The following is a 25,443-nucleotide window of genomic DNA, read 5'->3' on the forward strand; positions in this document are numbered from 1 at the left end:
GTGAGACAGTCTCTGAGGAAAAATATGGCCATAAATGATTGTGAGTCTCATCTGGCTTTGGTGGATACAAAAAGTTTCTCCTGTGATGTCATACCAAAACTTTAATATCGGGAAGATGGAAGTTTGATTGGTGAAAATATGCTCAAGAGATGAATAGACATCCTTATTGTTCTGTAGTGCAGTTGGCTTGGTGTGTCGGTGATCTCAGTCAATGGAACTAGTTAGAGCTTGTATTTTTAAAGGTGGTTTTCAAAACGCTGCCATAAAAATGTTCAGTGGACGTGAGGCACTGACTCGCCACGCTGCAACATCACCATAAGCTGAGGGCTTATGGATATCTTGGAAGTAGAATGAGTCTGTAATTAACTTTCTGAATTGTTTCAAGGTCCTCGTAGCAAGGCTTCAGGGTTGTTTCCACCAGTTGTATCTGAGCCATGAGACAGCTTCAAACCCTCGACCAGCACTCAGGTCCATGGTGTTTGACCACTGGAAGAGTGTTACTTTAAAACTCAGAATTTGCCTTTGTCTGCATGTCCCTTCCTCTCTGTGTTTTCCTCACAGAAGACCTCTTTCTCAGAATTAAAAGTTGGGTCCAGTTGTCCTCTTTATTTTTCATTTCTTTTTTATTTCGGGGGAGAAGCGACCCCATTTTGAAATATATTTGTTTGGTGAGAGTGTTTCATTGTTTGAGGATTTGGAAAAGATCCCTTTTTTTTTTTTTCCTGAGTCTTGAGGCCCAGTTATTAAAAATGAGGTTGTGGCCTCTTCGATACAGGCTTTTTTTTTTTGAGGGAAGTCAGGCTGACAAAGCCCCTTGATATGAAATGTTGAGAGCTGTTGGTTTTCGTGGGTTTAAGCTAGAGTTGGTGGCATTCACTGCCTTGTAGGATGGGTCCTGTGTTGCCTCTCATCAAGGTCTAACTTCCACTTAAAATTTTATTTTTAGCTCTTGGAAGAAGTACGGCTGGAAAATCCAAATATTACAATGATGTCTCAGGTTTTATTCACCAAATCGAAACTGGTTGGATAGATAGAAAATTTCACAAGGACAATGGTGCATTTCTTTTCTTGGTCCTCAAAAAAACATATTGAAAGTCACCACCATATGCCTGAAAAGTTTCACCGCAAAGTTAAGGGGAACTCAGATGCTTTGGGGCAGGAGGGATTCCTGGTCAATGGGTTCTCTGTCAAAATGGAAAGGCTGACTGAATCACTGGGCAGGTTTATAGCTACCTTTGAAGAAGGGAGGAAAGTTTTTATTCATGATCTGTGTTTTTTCAAGACTGTGATAGTTTCAGTGGGGTTACTCCTTCAATGCAGGCCCTGTCAGTTTAAATCTGAGTTCTCCCCACATTTTTCCTTCCTTCCTCAGCCTCTTTTCATACAAAACCAGTTAAACTGCCCCTGTGTGGTGGCTGGTAGGCCTGGCTGAGAACATTTCCATCCCAGTAAAAGAAAAGACGGTGCTGAACTGAAGCCATGGCTTCAGGTCGTTTGGGCTTGTACTGGTTGATGCGCGGCTCCATCAAGCAGGCTCAGCTGTTAGCAGGGTGATTTGTACTGCTTGTGGAAGAGACAACCTGATTGATGCTGTTAAAGTATTTGGAAGCTGTAATACTGTACGTGGGTGGGTTCCTCCTGCTCCAGGCAACAGGAAGGCTGAGCCTGCTGTGCCCTTTGGTCTTTCCACTGCCATATGTGCAGTACACCCTGGTTTGCCTCCTCAGCTTTGCAGTGTCTCAAGAGCAGCATACATGCACACGCACGGGGCACGCGGATAAAATTAGCAGTGAGGTCACAGCGGATGGATTGGTTAACACTTTGTACACTGCAGTACCTTAACACTATATTTGTGTAATGTTGCTCTTTTCTGTGTTTCCAGATAACCAAGTTGAAAATTGACAGCAACCCTTTTGCTAAAGGATTCCGTGACTCTTCCAGACTCACTGATATTGAGAGGTAATGGGGACTTTCTGTTTACTTTCCATGCAGATAAGATAAAGAGAAGAGAGAGTTTGTAGGAAAAGCATCCTTTCAACTCCTGAGAACCTGTGCATTTTAACGTTATCTTACTGCATATAGTAAGACTCCTCCACATCCTTTAAAAATTCTTATAAACTTTATGAAGAAAGAGCTGTTTTGAGTTTTGACATCTGTTCCAGTTGGGGCCGATATATTTGTCTTCCTCAGGGGGTTTCTTGAAGGGGGAAGAGGGTCAGTTTTACAACTTCAGAATGAAAAGCTTTTTTCTTATCATGCCATTTAATCCGGTTGAGGGCTGTGAATTGGGCCAATGGGAAACAAGGGTAGTGGTCCTGTGAAAAATGTCTTTACAGCTCCCCACTGCTCAACATAGTGGAAAAGAGAGATGATAGCTCCCAAAATTTGCTTCAGCAGTCCCAGACGCTGAATTGGCAATTACTGCCATCAGGATGACTCCCATAACTCCCACTCTAACAACAAAGATGCCATTTTTGTTTCACCAAAGTTGTATTACAAGCTGCATCAGGGGAAAGCTTTATCTGGAAACTGTTTTGTGTGTGTACAGCTTGTTAGAAGCAACTGTGCCATAGGGACAGAAGCATTAACCCACAGCTGAGTTAGGAAATAAACTTCAATCTCTTGGTAGCTTTCCAGCACGCCACATTTTTATCATATCGTGTCAAATATCTTGGCAAATGAAGCAAATTAAGCTGCCTTTGTCCTTTAAGCTGGAAGAGAACTCGATGGAGATGGATATAGCACATCCAATTTTTCCAATGAGCATTTTCCTACACAATAATGAAAGAAAGTTTGGAGAGGCCAAGCCTCTCCAGGCTCCTATGTGGGGATATCCAGATGCATCTGTGAATCATTTTTCACAGGTGCATACAGAGGACAAACGGCTCAATGGAGTCATAGCCACAGAGCTAGAGAAAGCCTTCACAGCAGCTCAAAAGTACATCTATCTAAGCAGGCCCATGGATGGGAAATAGTGGTATCCTTTACACCTTACTAGTGACTGGATCATTAGTGATCTGTTGAGTAAAGGGGTAAAAAACCAGTAATTTGGGGAAAGAAAGCTTGTAGGCTGCAGTGCACACTAGCAAAGTTGTTGAAAATTGTTTCTTAAGTGAAAGCCTTCATTGAAAATGAAAACAAACAGAAAAAAAGGACAAATTTAACAAAAATAGCATAGTCGACTGTATTAACAGAATAGTGAGGTAAACAACATCCAAAGCTCAGGTTTGTATGCAATAAGTAGTCAAGGGAGGACCTGTTGGAAGAGGTTTCCTTGTTTTACAGACAGGAGACATCTAACAACACAGCTTTGCAAGGGCGGAAAGAGTCTGAACAGATAAGCTGGGAGAAAAACTTAGTTACCGCTGTGCGGATGAACCGACTATCGTGGTGCTGGATATGAAGGGAATTTTTCCGGAGGACATCTTATTATAACAGCACATGGCATGGAGTCAGAAATGCTGAGCATAAGCTGCAGTGCCCTTTTGTTTATTGATAAGTGTAAGAATAGAGCCTGAGACAGGCAGCCAAGCCCAGGCACAAACGTTGCCATGAAAGATAAGGCAGACAAATGTGAAGCCTACAATAAATACAAGAAACAGAATGTGAAAACTATTAAACTTACATTAAAACTCTGGATTTGAGAGCCCAAGTTTGGGTCAGGTCTGATTTTGACTTAAATTAGAAAGCTTAGCCCTGATTGCTATTACAATAGTATTTAAAAATACAAAACCTGCTGCACAACACATCAAGTCACGAGATAGTAAAAGTGTAACATGCAAGTGGGCTGGTAAGAGACCGTTTGGGAACTGCCAAAGTTATACAAATGGTCCAGAAATATGAAGGGGTTTATTTGGTTCTGGCATTAAAATATTCAGGCAGATGAGGACACCATTCTCTAAGTGCCTACTGGTTCTATATATTTCATCTTAGCACCAGAAAAATTGCTTAAAGAAATCTGAAAAAAAGCAAAGGAAATAGCAAAGTGAGATATGACAACAGGAGGAATTTCTTTCTTGATGTCCATTGCAACATGAATTGCAAATAGATGAATGTTGAATAGTACAGCATGACTCTTGCTCAGTCTAGTTGTAAACTATAAGATCACTGCTGGAGAAAAATACTTATTTGCTAGGGAAGACTACGAAGGCCAAATGGACTCTTGCACAGCTCTTGAAAATTGAGTAGTTATCTAGGAGCTGTGAAAATACTTTCCCTGCACTGCTCCCTAAGCAGGCGTGCACGCAGCACGTGCATGTGTAATCTACAGTGTGGCGTGGTGATCCTAATGGCCTCCCGTAAAGCATCCCGTGATGTTGGGGCCAAGGCAGCACTCATTTATCCTGAGTTCCAGCTTTTCCAAATGACCTAAGTAGTGTGAAAGCGTACAGAGCTTTGTATTTCATTTCCAGGTATTTAAGCCTGCTTTTTCCTAAACAGCCTTTGGGGAGGGAAACAAATCAGATCAATTGATCTTTAGAGACCTAAAGAAATTAAATTAGTCTGGAGTCAGTTACTGCACTAAACCATCCAGTAATTGGATTGCTTCTTGTAACTGATTGAAAACAGCCTCTATCTGTAACAATATAGGGAGCTTTTCTTTATAGTAGATCTGAGAGAAAAACACATCTTTTTATGACATGATGACAGAAATTGCACTTTTTTAACCTAATTGAATATGATTTTATAAATATGTGACTTTAACGATTTCAGGCTTCCCATTCTAGATTTACGATCCTTATGTAAGAAATTCAAGCTGAAAATGCCTTTAGGATTAAAGCTGTGGGCATTGTATGTGTTGTAGCTGAAACAATATATATAAAGATAGTGAAATTTGCACAACAGTAGAGGAGGAAGGCAACAGCAAAACTTTTGAAATGCCCTGCGTTTTCTTTTGTTCCTGTCTAAATACCATAGAATGGTTTCCTTGTCCTCATAGCTATATGCAAGCCTTTTAACTATTGAAAAAATCTTGGGTGAGTTTGGTATATACCGAATTTTTAGTAGGATGCAAGGTTCCTTTCACAATTACCCCTTTCCCTACATTACTTGTGGTAATCTGTTTATAGCAGTGGGGCAGACTTTATCTGGAGCTACTGTGATTTAGATAAGTTTCTGACGCACCTTTTGATCTTTTTACATGGTATTTACATCTCCTCTACTATAAAAAGGCTCCCATAGTGGTTGTGAACGAAAAAATTGAACAATTAACAGCAATTACCAGAACATGGAGCTTAGCATACTGTGGTGTTGACTATGGGATGCCAAATGCAGTAATGAGGCATTTCTGCTGAAGAAAAAACTGCCAAAGGCATAAAGGATGCAGAGGAAGAACCCAACACATGAATTTTTTTAATCTTGAGTCTGAATTTATCTTTTGAGTTGTTGTGAAGAATTAGCCTGCTAAAAATAAACAGATAAATAAATCCATCATAATTATACATACCATTCAAAAAAGTCAGTGAAAAAGGTGATAATTTCAAGAGCAGGAGCCAAGTATGTGATAGGCACGTTCAGGGTGTGGATTTTTAACTATTAAGGAGAGAGTTAAGTGAGTATACCCATCTGCACAAGTCCAATAATGCTTCTGGGATACTTCACGAGGAAATACGGAAAAGTATGGTTGCACGCCCAAGTCATTTTTAGGCAGAGAAAGGAAGGATGGGGGGATGGGGAAGTAAGAGAGCAGCATCCCAACTGGATTTGCATGGTAATAAAGTTCCAGATTTTCCCCTGAGGAGCTTCATCTCTGAGATGTGGAAATACATCATGCTGGTTTATAAGGCTGTAAACAAAGTTCATGCTAATGCCTGGATATGGGTACTTCCCTGCTGAAGTATCAGTCAAAGTCACATGCTCGGTGATGGGCTGTGCGCAGCCGTCCTCTCTCCCATCCCTTCCCTGCTCACCCCACAGAGCTGCCTTCTTCCCCATTCCTGCTGCCTACTGTTGGTCTAGAAGAACTTCCTGGACTCTTCAAAGTCCCCTACCAACAGCCAGAAATATATCCATGCTCTATGACCTAGCCACACATCCATGGTTAAGTAGGGCTCTGTCATAGTTCTCCAACAAGTCAAACTCCCAGCTGATCTTTCATTCTCAGCTAGTTGTCAGTCTGTGAATGTCAGCAACCAGCCATGAGATATCATCTGTTGCAGTGCTAGGTTTAGTTTAGCAAGCCTCAACCCTGCCAGAGAGCTCAGTGGGGCTGCTTAGGGCAGGGCAGCCATTCTGCCCTCCTGTAGGCCTTTCCAGATGGCCCCGCACTCTTGCTCTGGCTAGCTGGGCTCTGCAGCACGGTAACAGTAAAGGAGGCAGAGAAGGGACCCTCATGGCAGCCCAAGAGGACTTTCATTGTTACCTCTTCTCCAGGTGGTTCCCTGAGGCAGAGAGACCTGGTGATCCCAGCGCAGAGGGGTTTTCTCAGGGGCCAGGGCGATACATGGGCGGAGTTGGGGTACAGGAACCAATAGGGAGAGCCTGAGGGGGTGGCCAGGGCTGGCGGGGGGAAATACAGCGTCACAATGATCTCTGATGTTCAGGTTCAGAGAAGAGAAGGAGTCCTGAATTTAGGGAGAAATACCAGGGACTCTGGTGCCTAAATGCCTGTTATCTAGTGCCATTTCAGATGTTGCTGAGGTTAGTCCAGCCTTCAGCTTCTGCTTCAGATGGGTGGGTGGATTGTCTGTATTATCTGTGCCGTCCCTTCCAGAACGCTGCAGGTGGCTTGGATGCCTTAGCAAATCTTGAAAGCACTACCTGCCTATGTTTAAACACCTGAATTATTCCTGTCAAATCTGGTTCCTCTGACTCTGCTTGTTGTTAGCCAGGCAACTGTGCCTTTTCACCCAGCAGAAAGCCCCCTGTGCCAGCTAAAACCTCTTTAGCTCCCAAGTTTTTAAGCACTCATACTTTGGCTCATTTTCACTTAGGTTTTCTGTTATCTAGCTTCTTACTTGTGCAAAATGGTATAAAAATATTATTCTAGTTGTTTCCACCCACCTCATGCAGATGTAGTGTGTGCATAAGAGGAGGGAATGATGTCAAATTAGGTCTATGGTTTCCACCCCAGAGGAAGTTTTCCAGGGACTTTCCCCAGTCACAGTTTCAAGCACAGTAGTGCTCTGTCCTCACCTCTTATGCTGTGCCTACAGTCAGAAATGGTTGCTCCACTGAGTGAAGTGGAGCTCCACGGGGCTGGCTATGTAATATTGTTTTCTCATTTTCATTTGCAGTTGAGAGAAGTAGGGTGAGTATATTCATGCCCCTTCTTCATAAATGTCATTACTTTTCCCATGCCATGGCTTCAGCCAGGCTTTGTCACATCCATGCATATTACAGCTCTTCTACAACTGCTGGATTTTTACTGGGAGGGTGGCAGTAAATATCATTGTGGAGGTACACTTTTTTTTCTACAGTCATCAAACCCCAGATTTTTCATAATTTAAGACTAATTTCCCTTCTTTTTTGTATATATTCTTGCAGTAATGCATCCATCCAACAGTTGCCCGGTAGTTTTGACTTTGTGTGAAAGTGTTTTGAGGCTATGGATTAGCTTTTGGGCCAGGTCACGTGAGCCACTGTAGTCTGTAGGTCTTGTTTTGTCCCTGGTTGGTTCAGATTTAATCTAAGCAGTGGAACAGAACTACTTTGTTCTGCTCAATGATTTGGTCCATACCATGGACCATCCATAACCTGAATTATGTTCCTATGGTCAGCCTCTAATATTCATCTACCAGTGTAAGAGCAGGTATACGTAGAAAAGGAATATGTCTGTATGTTTGTGCCTATGCAAAATAGCAAATAAAAGCCACAGGAATGGAAAGATTGAGTGATATCTGGAGAGTGGTTCTGACAGCATAAGTTGTTCACTCACAGCTGCTGTTACAGAAATGTATTTGTTCTTCCTGCTATGTCGTTCTGGTTTTTTGGGAGGTGAGTGGTTTTTGTTGGTTTTTTGAGGGGAATTTTGTTCATTGGTTGGTTTTTTTGTTTGGGTTTAGATTTTTTTTTTTACAGACTTGTTTTTAGCACTTGTGTCTTGGACAAATTAGTCATCTTTTCCCTTAAAAAAAAGTTCTACTACAGTGCGACTTCCGACAAGTTTATTTTTGTGCCTTCTCAGCCCATTTATTCCATCTGTCTTCACCTCACCTCACTTCTGACGTCTTCTGTTATCTGGGCTTTCTTCCAAACATACTAACTGGCAGCTACAAAAAAAGGAAACCTTTGAAATGCAGAACTAAAGAAGTCATTCAGGCTGCAAACTGATAATTCATACACTTTATATCCTGTTCTGTATTTTTCTTTGTGTTGGACTGAATGGCCAAGCAAAACACGATTGTCAGTTTTACTATTTTATTATTTTCCTTCTTTTTTTTTTTTTTTTTTAATCAACATTGCCTTTCCTTGCAAAGAAAAAGAAAAAAAAATAGAAAAAAGCAAACCCCATGACATCAGGAACAGGGAGCAGATTCTGGGGATATCCTTACCTTTCTGCATACCTAGCACTTGGATAGCAAGGGGTAAAAAAAAGAGGTTAATACTAAGAGACTGTTCAGCTCTGCTCTGAAATTTTTACCTCTTGGAGCCATTCCTGAAACAGTAACTTACGCAGAAGACACAAGTTCAGAGTGCCTGGCTCAGCCATCTGCTCTTTTTCACTGCAGTTTGACTTTAGCATGTTGTCTTCAAACAAGCTTGAACCTGGCTCCCACTGGAAGGGATGGCTGCCCCCCACATCAGACTTCATCCTCTTTGTAGCCATGGTATAGATCTAAGATAGATACTGGATGCCCTGGTTCCAGCCAGCTAGTTCTGAATCAGCTTTTCTGACACTTTCACCAACACTAAATATATTCTCTTAAGCATTCTTGTCCCAAAGGGAGAAGGTAGGCTTTCCATGTCCTTTTTCTTTCTGCCAAATTTAGAACCAGGGTTGTGGTGATCACCAGGCTGCTATGCATGCACAGCTGACGTAGGGTAATAGCAAAAGGAGGAGAAAAAATTACACCAGAGATGCCTGCTCCCACCTACAAAGAAGCTCTGTTCTTTCATCTTGATTAAAGATCCTGCTCAGGGTAATCTGGGACTTTATCATCTCCTGAGAGAATTTCTATAATCTGGGTTGACAGCAAAAGAAAGTGAGCATCCTCTCACAGAGCCTCAGCTACTTACCAAGCCAGGTCTATTTTCTGCCCTCTCCTAGTTCAAATCCATGGCAAACTTGGGTTTGGTCTGTAAAGTGTTAGTGAATCATTTGTCAGTTACATCAGGGTTTTCCTATCTTCTTTTGGTCCTCTGAGGCTACTCTGTACATACAGGGCACTGTTAACTAAACAAAGCCAAAGACTCAGCTTGGAGCTGCACGACACAAAGCATCCCTAGCTGGAAGTTTTGGAATCAGTTGCCAGCAGAGGCAAGAGTGAAATGTTTAATCAAGAGGTTAGAACCTGCAGAATAGCAAGATGTTCCCTGTGTACCCTAAACCCTTTCTGATTGATGAGTTCTCTCAGCCTTTTGCATGATTTGATTTCAGGTTCAAATTTTGCTGTTTTATTTCTTTGACAAAGGAGAGAAGTGCTTCATTCATAATAAGGTTTATTGACAGGGGTGGGCTCAAAGTGTGCTTCTGCTGGAATGCAGATTATTGTGATCAGCCTGCGCTCCTTTTCCTATTATCTCTCTTCACATTTGTCCTTCCTCAGCCTGTCCTCTGTGGGTGTGCTTGCCAATACGAGCTTAGTTTTTTCCTTTCCATTTGGCATGTGGATCCTTCTTCTCAAGCAGCTTCAGTCCCTAACTTGCTCTTCTCCAGCCTGTCATCTCCTACTATTATCCAGCTGTACATATTGCACAGCTTAATCACAGTTATATATTGTATGTATGTGTGTGCTTTCCCCCCTCCTCTGGGTATTTGCAAGATATCTGTGAGGTGAAGAACAGTGTGGAAGACTTGAAACTTGTTGCTAGACCACACAAAAATATTTGACAGAAAGAAGACATCTTTCCTTTATTCCATTGGCAGTTTTTGATCTCTCAGAACAAAGTTTGATGCTAATTTCCTGCTAATAGAAGAAACTGTGGAGTTCTAAGACACATTTAAAGGTAAAAATTGTTAGGTCCCCATATTAGATAACGAGTCTCTGATCACAAACAAAGAAACAGAAGTTGAGTATTGAGTAAGTGGAAGTCACTTGGTTCTTCAGAGAGTTTACTGTGGAACAGTGCTGAAAAATACGCAAAACAGCTTTAAAAACCACACCATACTCTTCACTTGCTATTTTTTGAAATTGATCATGGAATCATAAAGTGGAAAATATTGATTTGTCATTCAGTAATTTATAAAATTATTTCCATAAATCCTTTGAACCACATTGAGATATCTGATGTTGCATACAGAACTATAAAGCCAGAGGTAATAATGTCTTTCCCTTTTAGTAGTGTTATCATAATATTTTGAGACTTGAAAAAAATGTATTGTATTAATCATCTCTCCAGGGAATCATATTTGGGATAACCTAAAGAGTTCATACTTCCATAAAGAGAATTTCCAGAAAGATTTTGAGATTCAAGTCCTCTTGTACCCAGTGGAAAAAAGGGTATAAGAAGGAATCTGTTCCAGATTGCCATCTTTGTTCCTGCATTCTGAACTAGATTTCACAGGCACTTAAGTCTTGTTGTTAAAGTTCTGCTTCCTCCTGCATATCTGCATTGGAGTAAGTCTTAAGGCACTTCTGTCTTTAAATGGTGGAGGAGTTTAGTCTCCTCTTTCCAACCTATGTGGGAAACTCCAAATGTTTTCATAGGTTAAATGAGTTGCAACTCTGTCTTCCCTATCAAGACTCAAAGTGATGTTCTCTGAGGATGGAATATTGCAGCATGGTGCAGAGGCCACCACCCCTTTCCTTTTTGAAACACAAAGGGAAGGAAAGAAATCTAAATGCGGACTTCTGCTCTTGTTTTTCTAAGTGGAAGAAAGTGCTTGGAGGATAACTCAGAGACAAGCTTTATGAGTGGAGAAAATACACTGCATTTTTTCCTCTGTTTCCTTTTGCACACTTAGATGCACACAGCCTTTTGCATTTTGTAGGTCTGTTTGGAGGTTTATATGCAGCATGTGTTGTATGTGGAAAGAGGAGGGGCCACCCCACCTGAAGACTGTGGTGGCAGGTGCCTAAATTCTGGTGTGAATCTCAGCTCTGCACGCATGATGAGAATCACAGCCTCAGCCTCTAAAATGAAAATTCACTAGGTGTTTTGCGATTATAGGATAAACAACCAACGTGGTTAGTCAAGACAAGCCCATACAGTTTTGAATCTTGAATCTCAGCTGCACAAAAGGAACTGTTTCTGTGAGATTAGTTGCTTTCTCTGATCCAAGTTTCCACATTAGACCATTCCCTCTGCCATAAAAACCTTTGCCTCTTGTGCTGATGAATGAGATTAATCTTCCAAAACCTTTTGCATACTATCTGCAACACTACATCGTAAAATAAATAAATAAACCCACCACATAGTTCCCTGGTTTCAAACTTTGCAGATTCAGGGTTCACTAAGAAGTCATCTCTCTTTTTCCTTTAAAAGAAGACAACCATATAGAATAATAGAGTTCTCTGTCTAGCATACAAACCCATCTGGAAAGAATTTAGTCTGCAATAATTGTGGGCATTTGATTTAGCTTTAAATCCCTGTAGGTAATTCAAATGTAAATTTATTGGGGTGAGTTTATCCCCAAGCCGCCATTGGATCCAACGTTTGAGAGGTGAAATTGGCCCACTGTGCTAAAACTAGAGCCTGCATTGTTTCTGTTGCATCAGGATATTATTACATGCTGTAATCTCTGTTGTTATAAGCAGACCCTTACTTGAAATAAAGTCAATAGAGACAATACAGACAATCGCCTGTATCAAATTTATTTTTCAGACCTTTATAGACTAATAATTCTGTGATTATGAATATGTTTATATACCAATATCTAAATCACTCAGACAACACTGGTCAAATTTGTTATTCTGCTCTGCTCTACTTATATGAAATAGTCCTTTTGGTCAAGTAAAATTCTTTGCATTTCACATTCTGCTTCAGAAGAAAGCCTAATGTTTCAAGAGGCATTCAGCACATAATGTAAACAATGCCATCTGTCTTTTTCTTTGGAAAATCTTCTTCGAGATAGCCCTGATATGCCTACTGTTTTCAATCACTTAAAAGGCAGTAATCCAATTATATTATCCTCTATGTAGGAACTGCCATTGCTTTCAGTCCACTTCCAATCCTGACACAAGTAAATCACTTTGATAAGATCCTCTTTTTATTTATTTTTTTTTTCTGAGGACACTAGCATAAGTAATGATGCCAGTGATAGACCAAGGACAAAATGACCATAATGGACTTTCTGTAGGAAAGGAAAACATGTGCCATTGTGATTTATCATGTTACTTGAAAAATATTTTTCCTTGGAATTTCTGCAGCAGACATATTCTCTAAGCGAAGGGCATTCGCAAGTATGAATAGACAAATGGTAAATTCGGACAAAAGCTTCATCAAGCAGCATATTTAAATGACTATTGCTACTTAGACTTTTTAAACAGGAACAGAAGGTCAAAGCCATTTTGGAAATGTGCCTAGGTCATTTTCATCTTTGGTATAATGCCACCTACTTACATGGAAATGCTCTGGGAATGTGTAAGGTTGGATCTTCCTTACAAACTACTAAGGCTTATCATGCAGATATGCCTTCCTTCTATTTAAAAATGGTTTGGGTGACTTCAGTGCTTTGTGCTACCAGCAAGGCAGGGGCCTGTCAGGCACGTCTAACCTCCCAGAATAGATGTGGCATGAGATCGGTAGTATCTGTAGACTTCCTGCTACAAACTGCCCTCGACTCCCAGTGCTGAGAGAGCATGGTCAGAGCTGAGCTGTCTCTGGACACACCTGTCTTTGCCCCTGCTTCCAGAAAAAGGGGAGAGGAAATGAGGTGGTCATGTGTGATGCAAAAGCTTGTTTGAAAGGAGCTGGACCACAGGTGTCTCTTTGAACCCAGACTCATCACTCAGCAAAAATAACTGCAGAGTTTGCATTTTCAAATTTATGAAGAGTGCTGGTCTTACATTCACTGCCTGAGACCACATCCAGGAAACGCAGTAGGAAGTTGACTCTACTTTGCTGGAGAAGCTGGTGAGAGATGATCAGCAATATTAAAAAAACGCAGGCCAAATCTGGCATTTCCAATGTCATGCTATGAGGTAAGTCTTTTGTTAAGAAATTTTCAAGAATCTGTGTGAGAAAGCTGTGATCTGGACAGGAAAAGGCATTGTATTTACCTAAATGAATTAGAATTGTGTTTAGGGTGGTATTGATACACTAGGTTGTTTCCTTTTACAGAGAAAGTGTGGAGAGCCTTATCCAAAAGCATTCCTATGCCCGATCCCCCATTCGGACCTACGGAGGAGAAGATGATCTTGGCGATGACAGCCAGGCAACACAAAACAGAGGTAGGAAAACATGCTCATGATGTAAAGTGTTGTGACCCAGTTATGCTTGAGAAAAGCAGGACCACAGGCAGTACTGTGGTACTCTAAAATATTTCTCTGGTGTGTCTCTCTGCCATGAAGTCCTATAATGAAGAAGAGTACTTGTTACCTTTTGGCTCTTTGGGATATCTGATATGCCCATGGCACTGGTGTGGGTGGTTCAATTCAGGAGGCAGTTCTAGAGACAACCATATAGTCTTTGCCATCAGAAGAGAATTAGTTCTGCTTCCTCTTCAAAATGTCTGCAAACCAGACAACTTCATTACTGTGGTGCTGAGAACAAATTAACACTCCCCATCTCTTGGCAGGATTTTCTAGCTGGGATCCACACCATTTGTAAAGTACCATGTAGATGTGCCACTTGCTGCCTCTCCAGCCTTCTGTGAACAGAGGACTTAGTTCATCTTATTTCATCTTCAACTTACCTCATCTTCAACCAGCCTGTGGTTAACCCATTTTGCCTTCTCAGGAAGAAAACTTGGCAGCGCCCTGAAAAATTGATGTTTAACTGTTATCTGTTAGTCTCTGAAAGATGCTGTTCCTGCTGAAGAAATTAGCCCCAAATGCTTTATCAAACAGTTTGTCTGCGTTAGTAGAAGCAAAAGTAGTAGCAAGACAGACTTGTTCTTTGTGGGGATGCTTACTGGAGAAATTGCATCTGTCATAATTTGCCACTGGAAATAGATCTCAAACCCTTCCTGTAGGATTGCTGACTAGCACAAACTTGTGTTGCATTATACTTTGCATGTTGACTTTGTGACCTGCCTGATATGCCACAGCCACTTGAGGTAAAGCAGGTCTATCTGTCTTCCGACTGGCAGTGCCCTTGTCTTGTCCTCTAACTTCATACAGTGCTGCTAAGAGATAAGAGCATTATTTCTGGTCATAGCTCTTTGGACTTGTGCAGGGAAAACACACTTATTTTTAACCATGAGTTGCTATTCAGCAAAATGTGATTAGGTGGCCTTGTTTTTACAGGTCTATTCTAAGAGCAGGCCCTTACGTTATGGAGTTTCTAAAGCAACTTTTCACCTGGTGTGATGCCATCCTTTCACATACTTCTGGGGGATTACCTTGCTTCATGTCAACTTAGATCCTAGGCCAGCTATTGTTGAAGACAGTATTAAATTTTCCATTGCTGGAAGTGCTCAGAGAAAAGCACCTTCTCTTCAAGAATTAAATTTCTTCCTAGCATGATGTCCTCCCTTGGGAGTGACAAAATGAACCAGGTGAACCTCCGTATGAGAGCAGGCCATTAAATCTCTTCAGGAGAGAATCCTTAGAAAGGTGTCATAGAGGGAAACAATACTTTATGACAATGAATTTTATGTGTAATAAAAAGGTACAGTTCTGCATTTGCTCACAATATGGCAAATGAGTAAGTGAGGAAGATTGTGAATCATGGCAAAGAACTTTTGTCTAATCTGGGAGCCATATGCTACATGGGGCGTGAGCGCTCTGGGCAACCAGAGACATGCACAGAGGGTAAATCATAATGCTCTTGCACATGAGTAACTGGTACTACCTTTGCTCTCTCTCTAGGTCTAGTGCCCTTAAATAAGGAAAAGTCCTCCAAGACACAAGGAGAGAAATAATGTTCTTATTGAAATTCCATAGATATTTTTATTTCTTCTGATTTATTTTAAAACCACCTTGCATGCAAAACTGATGGATGTTCCCCCATACAAATAAGAGTTGAGAGCCACATATATATACGGTGCTGGGTGGTGTGTATTATAAAATCCTTGAGACCTTGATTGCCTCAGAATTACTAATCTCCTTGGTGCTGGCAAAAGTGGTATGTGACTTTTTGGAGTACTAAGCTGCAATTAGAGACAATTGCAGTTGGAGCAGGAAAGGATGCTTGAGAAAGTTCCTCATGAAAATCATGGAATAGTTAGTGTTGGAAGGGACTTTTGAAGGTCATATAGTGCAAACCCCCTTCAATGAGCAGGGGCATCTTCAACTAGATCAGGTTGCTTAGAGCCCCACCCAGCCCGGCCTTGCATGTTTCCTGGGATCGGACATCCAGCCCCTCTCTGGCAACCTGTGCCAGTGTTTCACCACCCTCATAGTAAAAAATTTCTTCCTTATATCTAGCCTAAATCTATCCACATTTAGTTTAATGCCATTACTCCTTGACCTGTCACAACAGGTCATGCTAAAAATTTGTTCTTAGCTTTCTCACACACCCCCTTTAAGCACTGACAGGCTGCAATTAGGTCTCCCCAAAGCCTTCTCTTCTCCAGACTGAACAGCCCCAATTCTCTAAGCCATTCCTTATAGAAGTGTTCCAGTCCCACAATCATTTCACAGTCATTCATGAGAAAGGATCACACACCTTATTCGGCATAAAACAAAGGAATAAATAGCAGTGATAGGCTTTCTAACTACTTCAGCACCCTCCCAGAGCATTCTCTGCTCCGCCAATTTCAGCCATCTAAAGATGGAAGCAGTAACCTACAGTACTGTATTTATCCCAAGATGTCTATTTCCAAAGGAATTAACAAATAGGAAATACATAGTTCTCTGTGTGCCTGCTTCCACACACAGGATTCATAGTAGCCACCTGGAACAGAGCCAAATGCAAACCCGGGCAAATCCAGATTTGCATCCTTCTTTCCCTGTAGTGCAGTAATGCTCAGATACCCTCTGATTTGTCTAGGGTTTTGCTGTGGTCTGTGAGTATTGTGCCATCCTTACAGTTTGGCTCTGGATCCTAATTTCCCAGCAGTTAGGATTTGGTTCAGTGGTAGGACCAGGATTTGGTTCAAGTTTCCTTTGCTAAATTCGCACAATTCCTTTTTCCTGTTACTGGGCTGTTTTACCTGTTTCATTAAGCAGAGGAAAAATTAATCATGATTTGAGAGTATATCCTATAAGAGATTTATGATTTTTAAAAAATAACAATTGTCATTTTTTATTTCTGTTATTTTTTGCTTATAGTTTTGGTTTAAGTATGTGGCTATGATTGGTTACTATACTTAATTCCAGTAAGTTTACCTTGACGGATAGAAGTCTTCATATGTCTTCATTCTACAGTTTGGGTGAACGTCCCTTCTTGAATCAGATTTAGGAAACTAATACCTGTTACAAAATTTGTTGTCTCAGAATGTTTTACAATACTGAATTGAACTTATATTTCATCAAATACTCTTGTCAACAAATTTATTTTCTAAAGTAAGAAAGTTGGTCAAGTAAGAAAATACATAAGACACAAGAGTTAAGTTATTGTTTGAAGAGGAATACAAAGAGTTTATTTACAGCATTTTATTGTATTCCCCATTTCTAGAAATCAGACATATAATGATGACCAGATGCATAGAGGAACTACAGAGATGAAGGGCAAAAGAATCATCAGATTTGAAAATGACCATGTGTAATTATCCCAACAAATTATCATTTCCCCAAAATTTTACTGTCAACATGAAATAAGTAATTAGTTCTCAAGAAACCATTTTTCTTTTTTTTTTTTAATGTTTCTTCAATCTTTAGAAAAAAAGTATTTTAAAGAGTTGAAAGATTTGTGGAAATAATTTTTGGAACTTTTCAGATTAAACAAGCCCAAAACAAAATGACAAACAGAACACCTCCATTTGATCCAAAGTAGATAATTACCTTCAGAGCATGTTCTGCATCTCTTACTATGAATTAGCACTAGTGTTGTTTATTAGAATATTGTACACAATTGGAAAAACAACAAATACTTTGACATTTATGTTTTTATAATTTTTTGTTCTATATTATAGAAAGAATCAGGTTGACTGGAAAGATGTAGTGTTGACAAGTTTTACTGGGATAAAAAAAAAGGAAAACTTGTAGTGCAAATTACATTCTTCTGCATTTTTTGCCATACTGAAATTTTAGGGAAAAAACCAAAACAAAACAGTTCTACTAAGGATCTGATGTAAAAATCTACAAGCATGTCTTCTAAGCAGGGATGTAATTCAGTGAGCTACCATGTCAGAGTAGATATTTCAGTATTTAGTGGCACCATTACAAGATGCTTCAGTGTTTAATACCTAAAATATTCGATGTGCAAAGCTGATTTTACTGTTGAACCACTGCAAACAGCTTCTGAAAATGGAAATTTGTCTAAGATGTAGCGATAAAGGACAGCAACCAGCAAATAACATTTTAAAGACGGAAGTATTTGGGAAGTATTTCCAGTGACAACCGGTCATTGAAACCAGGCTTGCTGTGAAAGACTCATTTTCTCCTTTTTTGCTACTTTCCCAGCTTTGTGTGTCGCAGTGCCAATGTTAGGTCTTCTTTCTCTTTGCTTGCAGGGTCAGCCTTTACAACATCTGATAACCTGTCTCTCAGTTCCTGGGTTTCCTCTTCAACCAGTTTCCCGGGATTTCAGCATCCACAGTCTTTGAGTGCCCTGGGTACCAGCACTGCATCCATAGCTACACCCATTCCTCATCCGATCCAAGGATCTCTGCCTCCGTACAGCCGCCTGGGGATGCCTCTTACACCCTCTGCTATAGCCAGCTCCATGCAAGGCAGTGGCCCCACTTTCCCATCTTTCCACATGCCAAGGTACCACCATTATTTTCAGCAGGGTCCTTATGCAGCTATCCAAGGACTGCGTCACTCCTCCGCAGTGATGACACCGTTTGTATGAGTGATGTAAGAGAAGTGGAACACAAGATTTTAAATGTGCAAGTTTGCTATGAAAAATACAAGGGACCTTCCTGAAAGGCCTGTGGCAGGAGTGCTGAACTCGTAACAAACCAGTTAAGAAAATGCATTGTGGATATAGATTCCTCTTTTGAGGGATCACAAGAAGAGAGCATGCAGCTTGGAGCTGCTAACAGATCTATGTGTAACACAGCCAAAATGGATCCCAAAGTCCCCAGGATCTTTGGTCACGTGCAGCTTGTTCCAAAGGTGCATTATATCTAGCGGAAAGAGATTATCTTTAAGCAGCAGTGTACAAACTACTTGTCTATAGGTCTTTTTTCATATGCTAGATGAATTCTGAAAAAGGCAATACTATTACTCATCTTCATCTCTTCTTGTGACTGATGAGCATCTAAACAGAAAAATGTATTGCTATAACTTTGAGCATGTTTTAGGCTATCTCAGCATACATTTGCTGAAAATGGGACAAAGTGGAGAAGACCACTGTCCTTTTTAAGACTGGCTTATATTCACCAAAACCAGTATTCCTTAGTTGCTACTATAATCACAAAGAGAACATTATTAACAAGTCTTTCTTTCTTTGTTTGTTTCTTTCACAAAACACTTATCGGTTCCAAAAAAAGAACTGTGTTACAGGACTGTAGTAGTAATAATGTATTCTGGCCTTCAGTCTAAAAGGAAGTTTGTCCTATATCCGAGGAGGAGCAATTTAACTGTTGGTTAAGGTATAATGAAGAAAAATTCTGATTTGGAAAAATCTGTTACTTAAACTTAGAAACCCAAGATTTCAAATTTTAAAACAGTGCTTGTTTGCTGCTGTGCTTGCCACTGAAGACCTGTTTCTAGCTGCACGTGTGTGCCAAGTTAACCCAATTTCAGGCTAGATCAGTCTATAGACTCTCTGGATCAAACTATAATTAATGGACTGGTATGAGTGGCATTGGAGTATCTTTCTGCTTGTTTGGATTTTCTTGGGTTTGGTCATGGCTTTTATTATACAAGCTCCTTGGCCAGGAAAATGAGGGTTGTACTACCAGTTTCTCCATGTCCCACAAGAATGGTGGAGTTTCCTTAGGAAAATATCAATACAGAACTTCACACAATTTTTTTTTTTTAAATTCATGTCTGACTTCTCTTCAGTTAGTATTTGGGGTTCTCATTCAAAGTACTGTCCTCTTTTTCTTGTATGTTGTGTCTGATACAATGGAGGAGCTATAGAGGCATAAGAAAATAATGACATCTGCAGAGAGCTAGCATGAATCCTCTGCACTGCTGGAAACAGTACCAGTGTGATGTTGGTTTTCCGTGTGGCAAGAGCTGGGATTCCACTGTAAATAACAAGTCGACACAGAGTTTCTGTGTCGAGTTGCATCCAAGCTGTGGATGATAACACACGTACTGGCCAAAAAGAACTAGCACATATAATCTCATATATTACAGATCTCTGTAGAGCTGGAACACAAAACAGAGTTATTTCCCTCTATTCTCCTCTACTTTTGACCATTCTGTGTTGGTGTCATATGGTAAAAAGCAGAGTGCGGTACACTGAGTCACCTACTCCCATCTCTGCAAAGTGCAAGGCAAGGCACATGCATCCCACAGAAAAGGACCATCACTATGTATTTTCTAGTAGCTGAATTCGAAATCTTCTCAAGTTGGCCATTTCAATCACCTTTTCAATGAAGTTATCTGCAATATCACCCTAATTCCCCATTAATCACTGTTGGACCTGCTGATGAAAAATGACCTGGGCCAATTTGCAACTCCTGTGTTCTGTATGTAAAGAAAAAGGAACATTTATTTACAATTTCTGGGTTCAGACCTGCTACAAGGAGTTCCATAAATTAATATAACAGGCCAAGCGTTGTGGTATTTAAATGGCTCAGAATCAGACACTGAATTTGTCTTGGTATACCCAAATATTAGATTTTGCTGTAGGCTCTCAGATTCACAGGAAAAGTGCATGTTGCAAGGTTGTGTCTACTTATAACTGGTTTTGGTATAAACCCCCTATTTTTCAGGAAATTAGGTGATACTTACCCTAAAGGAATGTAATTCTTCAAGTACATATGACTCTATAGGAACAAAAATTACAGAAGAGGTTTGGAAGAAAGTTTTCTCTTCCGTTGCTTGACTTCTATTAGAGTTGTACGAAAACCCTAGGATGACATGCGCTAAAGCCTGTGGGGAGATTCAGTTTCTCTTATCTGGTTCCTTCTGCAGGTTTATTAACTTATCTGGAGTTGCAGAGGATATGGTTAGGTTCAGAATTCAAGCCAGTAGCTTTACTGCCGATAACTTCCATCAGGAAAGGGTCAAGTGAGTTGGCAACTTTTACATGACTCCAGAAACAAGTTTGAAACAGGAGGGCTGATTTAGGCATGGTCATCATGTGACATAAAGGCTACTCATACATGACCTTCCTTCATGAAGCTAATTCAGAGAAATAAACTCTACAATCTTTTCAGCCCTGTCCCAGTCCCTGCTCTGAGAATACCAATATTTGGCATGCAGAAATGCCCCGATACTGTTTCAGAGAAAATTCTCCAGGCCGCTTCTGGAGAATGAAAGTGGATTTTGACTTCATTTACAAAAATATTAAATGAAAGAAAAGTGCTTTCCACTACAAATGAAGTGGGATTCATATCTGAGAAAACATGGCAGTAGGCTGTCTCGATATAAAAACATGATAGAGCCAACTCCTCATCCAAATTCTCTCTGATGAATTTTGTATTATATATGATGCAGAACTATCTGCAGAAAAATCCACAGCTTGATTTTTCCAGTCAGACCAAATCTCTCTCAGTGTGCTCATCCCTCCTTGTGTTGCTCTCTGATGGTTTCATTCCTTTGCAGCAGAAATCGATTGGGTTCCCCACTAATGCAGAATCACAGGCAGGTCCCAAGCAAGGGAATGAAGGCAGCTTGTCACAGCCTTCCCCAGGAATGAGATGAATAGGTAGGCCCGTTCCTCATTTCCTCTTCTTTGCCCTCCCAGACCTACCTACAAAACCAGTTGCATAGATTTGAGGTTTAAGGGATTAAGTTCACAGAGGTCACAGGACGTCCAGTGAAGAGGTCTTGCCACCTTGCAGTGTTTCTGCTCCCCGTCCCTCTCACCTTCCTGTGGGCCTGGGGAAGCATGGGAGCGATTCCAGGAATAAAATTCTGGCCCAACTGAAGTCAAATGGAAATTTATTGACTGTAACAGGGGCAGGATTTCATTCCACATTGTCATCTAAAAATGAAGTCTCACAGTAAGAACAGTGACTTCAATGACAGCAACAATATAGGAACACTACAGAAAAGATTAAAGCCCAAGTACAAATCAGCTTTTGCACTGAACTCACAACTGGCAGAAAATGAATGCAAATTTGTAATTAACTGGTTAAAGAGTGAAATCACTTTTGCTAAAAAAAAAAAGAAAAAAAAATTAAATTATCTCTATCACTTTGACATTAACCCAGTAATTTATTTAAGGACTTGCTGTACTGCTGTCAAAATTGTATCACTTTCAGGACAGAACATCTGTTGTTGGTCGATGGGCTAGGAATGCCAAATATAATCTAGAATTTATACTCCAAATACAATTCACATTTTATATCCCATGAGAAGTGCTCTTCACCTTTATGAGCTTTTTTTCTTGGCTCATAAAAATGGAGCTGGTTTATGTTTGATTTTGTTTGGGTTTTTTTTTTTGGAGGGGGGCTGTTTGTCTCTTTTTAAGAAGAATGGAGAGAACATGCCTGAATATGCTTTTCAAAGAGAATGATAAAATTTTCCTCAGAAGTGTTACAAGTATTTTTGTGGTTTTTTTGAATTACTGTTTTATCTATAGATTGTCATCGCCCTCCAGTCTTTAATCCAACAAAAGCATCTCATATATTAACAAAACCGGTTTGGATGTATTTGTCTGAATTTTTTTTTCTTCTACTTTTGGAGCCCTGAGAATCTAAACATAAAACCCCCCATTTTTAATTTAGCTCCTTAGTTTGCAGCATTGCTTTATATGGCCTGAGGCACTGTCAAAGATACCAAATCAATGCCACTGGGTTTCAGTCATACTCTTCTGGGTATAAACTGAAAAACAAGCATAGTCTAAGTAGATAGAGTTCCTAATGGAAATCCTTCTTCATGAGTTCAAGGATGGTAAGTTGTATGGTAGCTAACAGGCTTGGCACTACAACCTTCAGAATGCAATTGCAGAATTTCTCACAGCCTATTTTATCCACGAAGGCGGGGACACTGCATGAACATGTACACATGTAGGAAGAACTTGCCATTTCCAACGTCCAGCAAACACTAACTGGCACTTGAAAATGAACCTTTTTCAACTGAAAAGCATTTGGGCTGGCAACTTGATTATACAGTACATCCTCTTTATGCGTGTGTACTACGCAGAAACAGAAATATCAATGGAAATTACTGCAAAAACTTGGGATGATTTTCAAAAGTGTAAGTTAATACAAATTGTGGGAATTTACTCCTAGATAAGGGTAAAAGCAACAGTGAGATCAGTGTAACAGTTTTGGCTTCTTGTCCTGAGGAAGTTGTGGCCACAGTGCGTATACTCATCATCTCCAGGGGGATGACATTCACTCACTGCAAGATTAACTTTGGTTTTAGTGAGACTTTATTCTCACTATTCTTTGCAGAGCACTTTCTGCTGCAGGAGATGCGGTTTCTTTACTAAACACCTACTTGCTGGCCAGAGGATTTATGTATTACTCTGTAATCAAATGTCCTTGCATATAATCTCTAGATTATCAAATGACAACTTCTTTTTCTTTATTTTATCTTTTTAAGAGAAAACTAAGCAGTGAATTAAATAAGCTCTGAAGTAACTTTTTATGATAGTTTAAGGACAAAAAATACAGTTTGCTGTATTTTACCTTTAGCACATTTAAACAATCTTTTTTTTTTTATTGTACCTTCAGAAACATGAGGAAAGGTTTGGTTTAAAAGTAAGGAAGGTAAAAAACTGGATGAAACCTCTTTAACAGAATGTACCACAGTTCTTCTGTTTGCTGTGTTGACTTTGTTGTTTATAATGCATTGCGTGAGCACATTCACCATGTACTGAAGTGTGTGTTTGTGTGTATGGGGTGGGGGTAGAGGGAAATCTTTTTATGGAAAAAAAAGTTGTGAACATAAACTATGAAGCAACATCTAATGAAAAGTTTCTTTTTAAGTGCAATATATTTATTTCTGCTAGAAATATAATATCAACATTATGTAATATTTGAAGCATTAAATGTTATTTGTAAACAGCTTAAAATTATATATATATCACAAAAACTGTACAGAAGTGCAAATGTGTGGATATGCAGTTTCTTTCATTAAAATATTGGGTGTTTTGATATATCATTCTTATTTAGCCAAATCTTTCTGCTTCTGTTTTTTTTTTTTCTCTAATCAAGTTGCTGAGGGCAGTGGAACCAGTCACAGATGTTTCCGAGAGTATACAAAATTCTTTAGGGCTGCTCATCTACAAAAGGTGGTCCAAGTCTTGGATTCATATGGAGTGATAATTGTACTGTAGTTAAATACAATTGTAGTTTGCATGGAGTTACACAATTTTTTTTTTCAAAATGCTTTGCAATCATATTCACAAAAATTACTGGGTTTGCCAGCAAAACCCAAATAAATGGCTGAAATATGGGGTTCTCAGGGTCCCCAAGACAGTAAATACAGACCTAGGAAACACAGTGTAAGAAGAGAATGTAATTAGGGCTGTTAAGTCAGGAGAAGTGAAGAATGTGAAGAAGTGAGGAATAAATTCCTCTCCATAACTGCTGCAGGCTTTTTATTTAATAGGATTTTATTTCAATTGTAATAGCATACATTAAAGCAAGCGAGAGTTACCTAAGACTCTATCTAAGGTATTCAAAGAGGAAGGATAGTGAAGCACAGTACAGGATTACCCAGAGAATATAAGGAGGAATACCTATCATTCAAGGTCTTTTAGAACAGGTTGAACATGCACTAGTCAAGAATGTTGTGATTAAAGCTAATCTTGCCTTAGGATAATCAAATGATCTCTTGAGGCACTTCCAAGCTTCCTATGAGAGCCACCCCTTAAAGCAGCTTCTGACAAAATTCTCATGTTGCTCCAAAAGTTTTTGTTATGCACCTGTAGTTTATCTTGTTTTCAAATTGAGATCAGCTGCTGGGTCTTTTGCAACTAGGTCACAAGATCCCTGGTTTGCAAAGAAGCTCAGTGGGATAGAAGAGCTGTGAGGTGCCAAGCAATGGTGGCAGCAGCAGCAGCAGTAGCAGCATTAGCATTGTCTTGGTTTGTGAATGTAAGGAGATAACAGCCTCAGGTAATTCAAATCTACCTTTAACTATGCTGAGTTGCAACTATGCATTAATGTATCTCATTAACATTTGGAATATATGAAAATTAGGATAGATCGCTGAGTTGGTAACTCTGTATGATGCCTTTTGTCTCTGTATTATATTTTTATGGCATCTTAGTAGCAAAACACCTGCATTCTCTCATGGATATTCAATGCTGTGAAAGTCTTTTGCTTAACCTGAGGCTAAGGGGGCTTTCTTGATTACAAGTAACACCAGGCGTGTGCATTGGCACTTTCCTGAACCAGAACTATTGGTTGTACACTCGGTCAAGTCATACTTATGCCAATGGTCCCATTGAAATCAGCAGGTTTGCTTGCTTGAAGTTACATCAGAGCTTAAGCATTGCAGTGGCTCTGCAACAGCAAAACTCCTTGTGCTTTGCAGAATCAAGACCTTTGGGAACAAGTTGTCTGTGCAACAAACACCTCTGTAGTTGGAGCCTTTATTTGCTATTGTCCAAAGAGAAACCAGGGGATTAAACAAAATGAAGATTCTGAACTGTCTCGCAGTAGGGTTACTTTGAAGAGACCGATGAGTAGTCATGATGGCTGTAGGCTGCCTTGTGTTTCACATTTAGAAAACTGATTTATATCCAAATTACCTATCTTGGAGATAAGCATGCAGAAAACAAATTATTTGGAGAATGCTATTTTCTAAACTTCCTGTGCAGGAGCACAATGAATGTACTGATTTAATGGTATGCTTGAAATACAGAGCAATAAACAATATTTTGAATCAAGGTCATTTCAAATACACATAAAATACTTAGATCATACACCAACAGTTCAATATATATATAAACTAAGAATAATCACTAATGATAACTATAAAAATTAAACTGCCAGTGGTCTAATGTTCAAGATCTTTATTAAAGTTAATCATTGATATCAGGGTTGGT

The 25,443-nt window shown here is 39.8% G+C and overlaps 1 protein-coding gene across 3 annotated transcripts in view; it reads left to right on the plus strand.

The window, feature by feature from the left end:
* TBX20 (T-box transcription factor 20) overlaps nt 1-23,551 on the plus strand; it is a 42,226-nt gene extending 18,675 nt beyond the window's left edge. For 2 of the 3 annotated variants that reach the window (XM_039549796.1, XM_039549795.1), the window contains exons 6-8: nt 1,883-1,959; nt 13,384-13,493; nt 17,822-23,551. In XM_039549796.1, coding sequence (XP_039405730.1) covers nt 1,883-1,959; nt 13,384-13,493; nt 17,822-18,162 — 528 coding nt within the window. In that variant the 3' untranslated portion in view covers nt 18,163-23,551. Of the gene's footprint in view, nt 1-1,882; nt 1,960-13,383; nt 13,494-13,840; nt 15,174-17,821 lie in introns of those variants that run through there. The other variant, XM_039549797.1, reaches the window with a different exon arrangement.
* The last annotated feature ends 1,892 nt before the right edge of the window (nt 23,552-25,443 follow it).

The sequence above is a fragment of the Corvus cornix genome, chromosome 2 (assembly GCF_000738735.6).
Source record: "Corvus cornix cornix isolate S_Up_H32 chromosome 2, ASM73873v5, whole genome shotgun sequence".
NCBI classification, from domain to species: domain Eukaryota; kingdom Metazoa; phylum Chordata; class Aves; order Passeriformes; family Corvidae; genus Corvus; species Corvus cornix.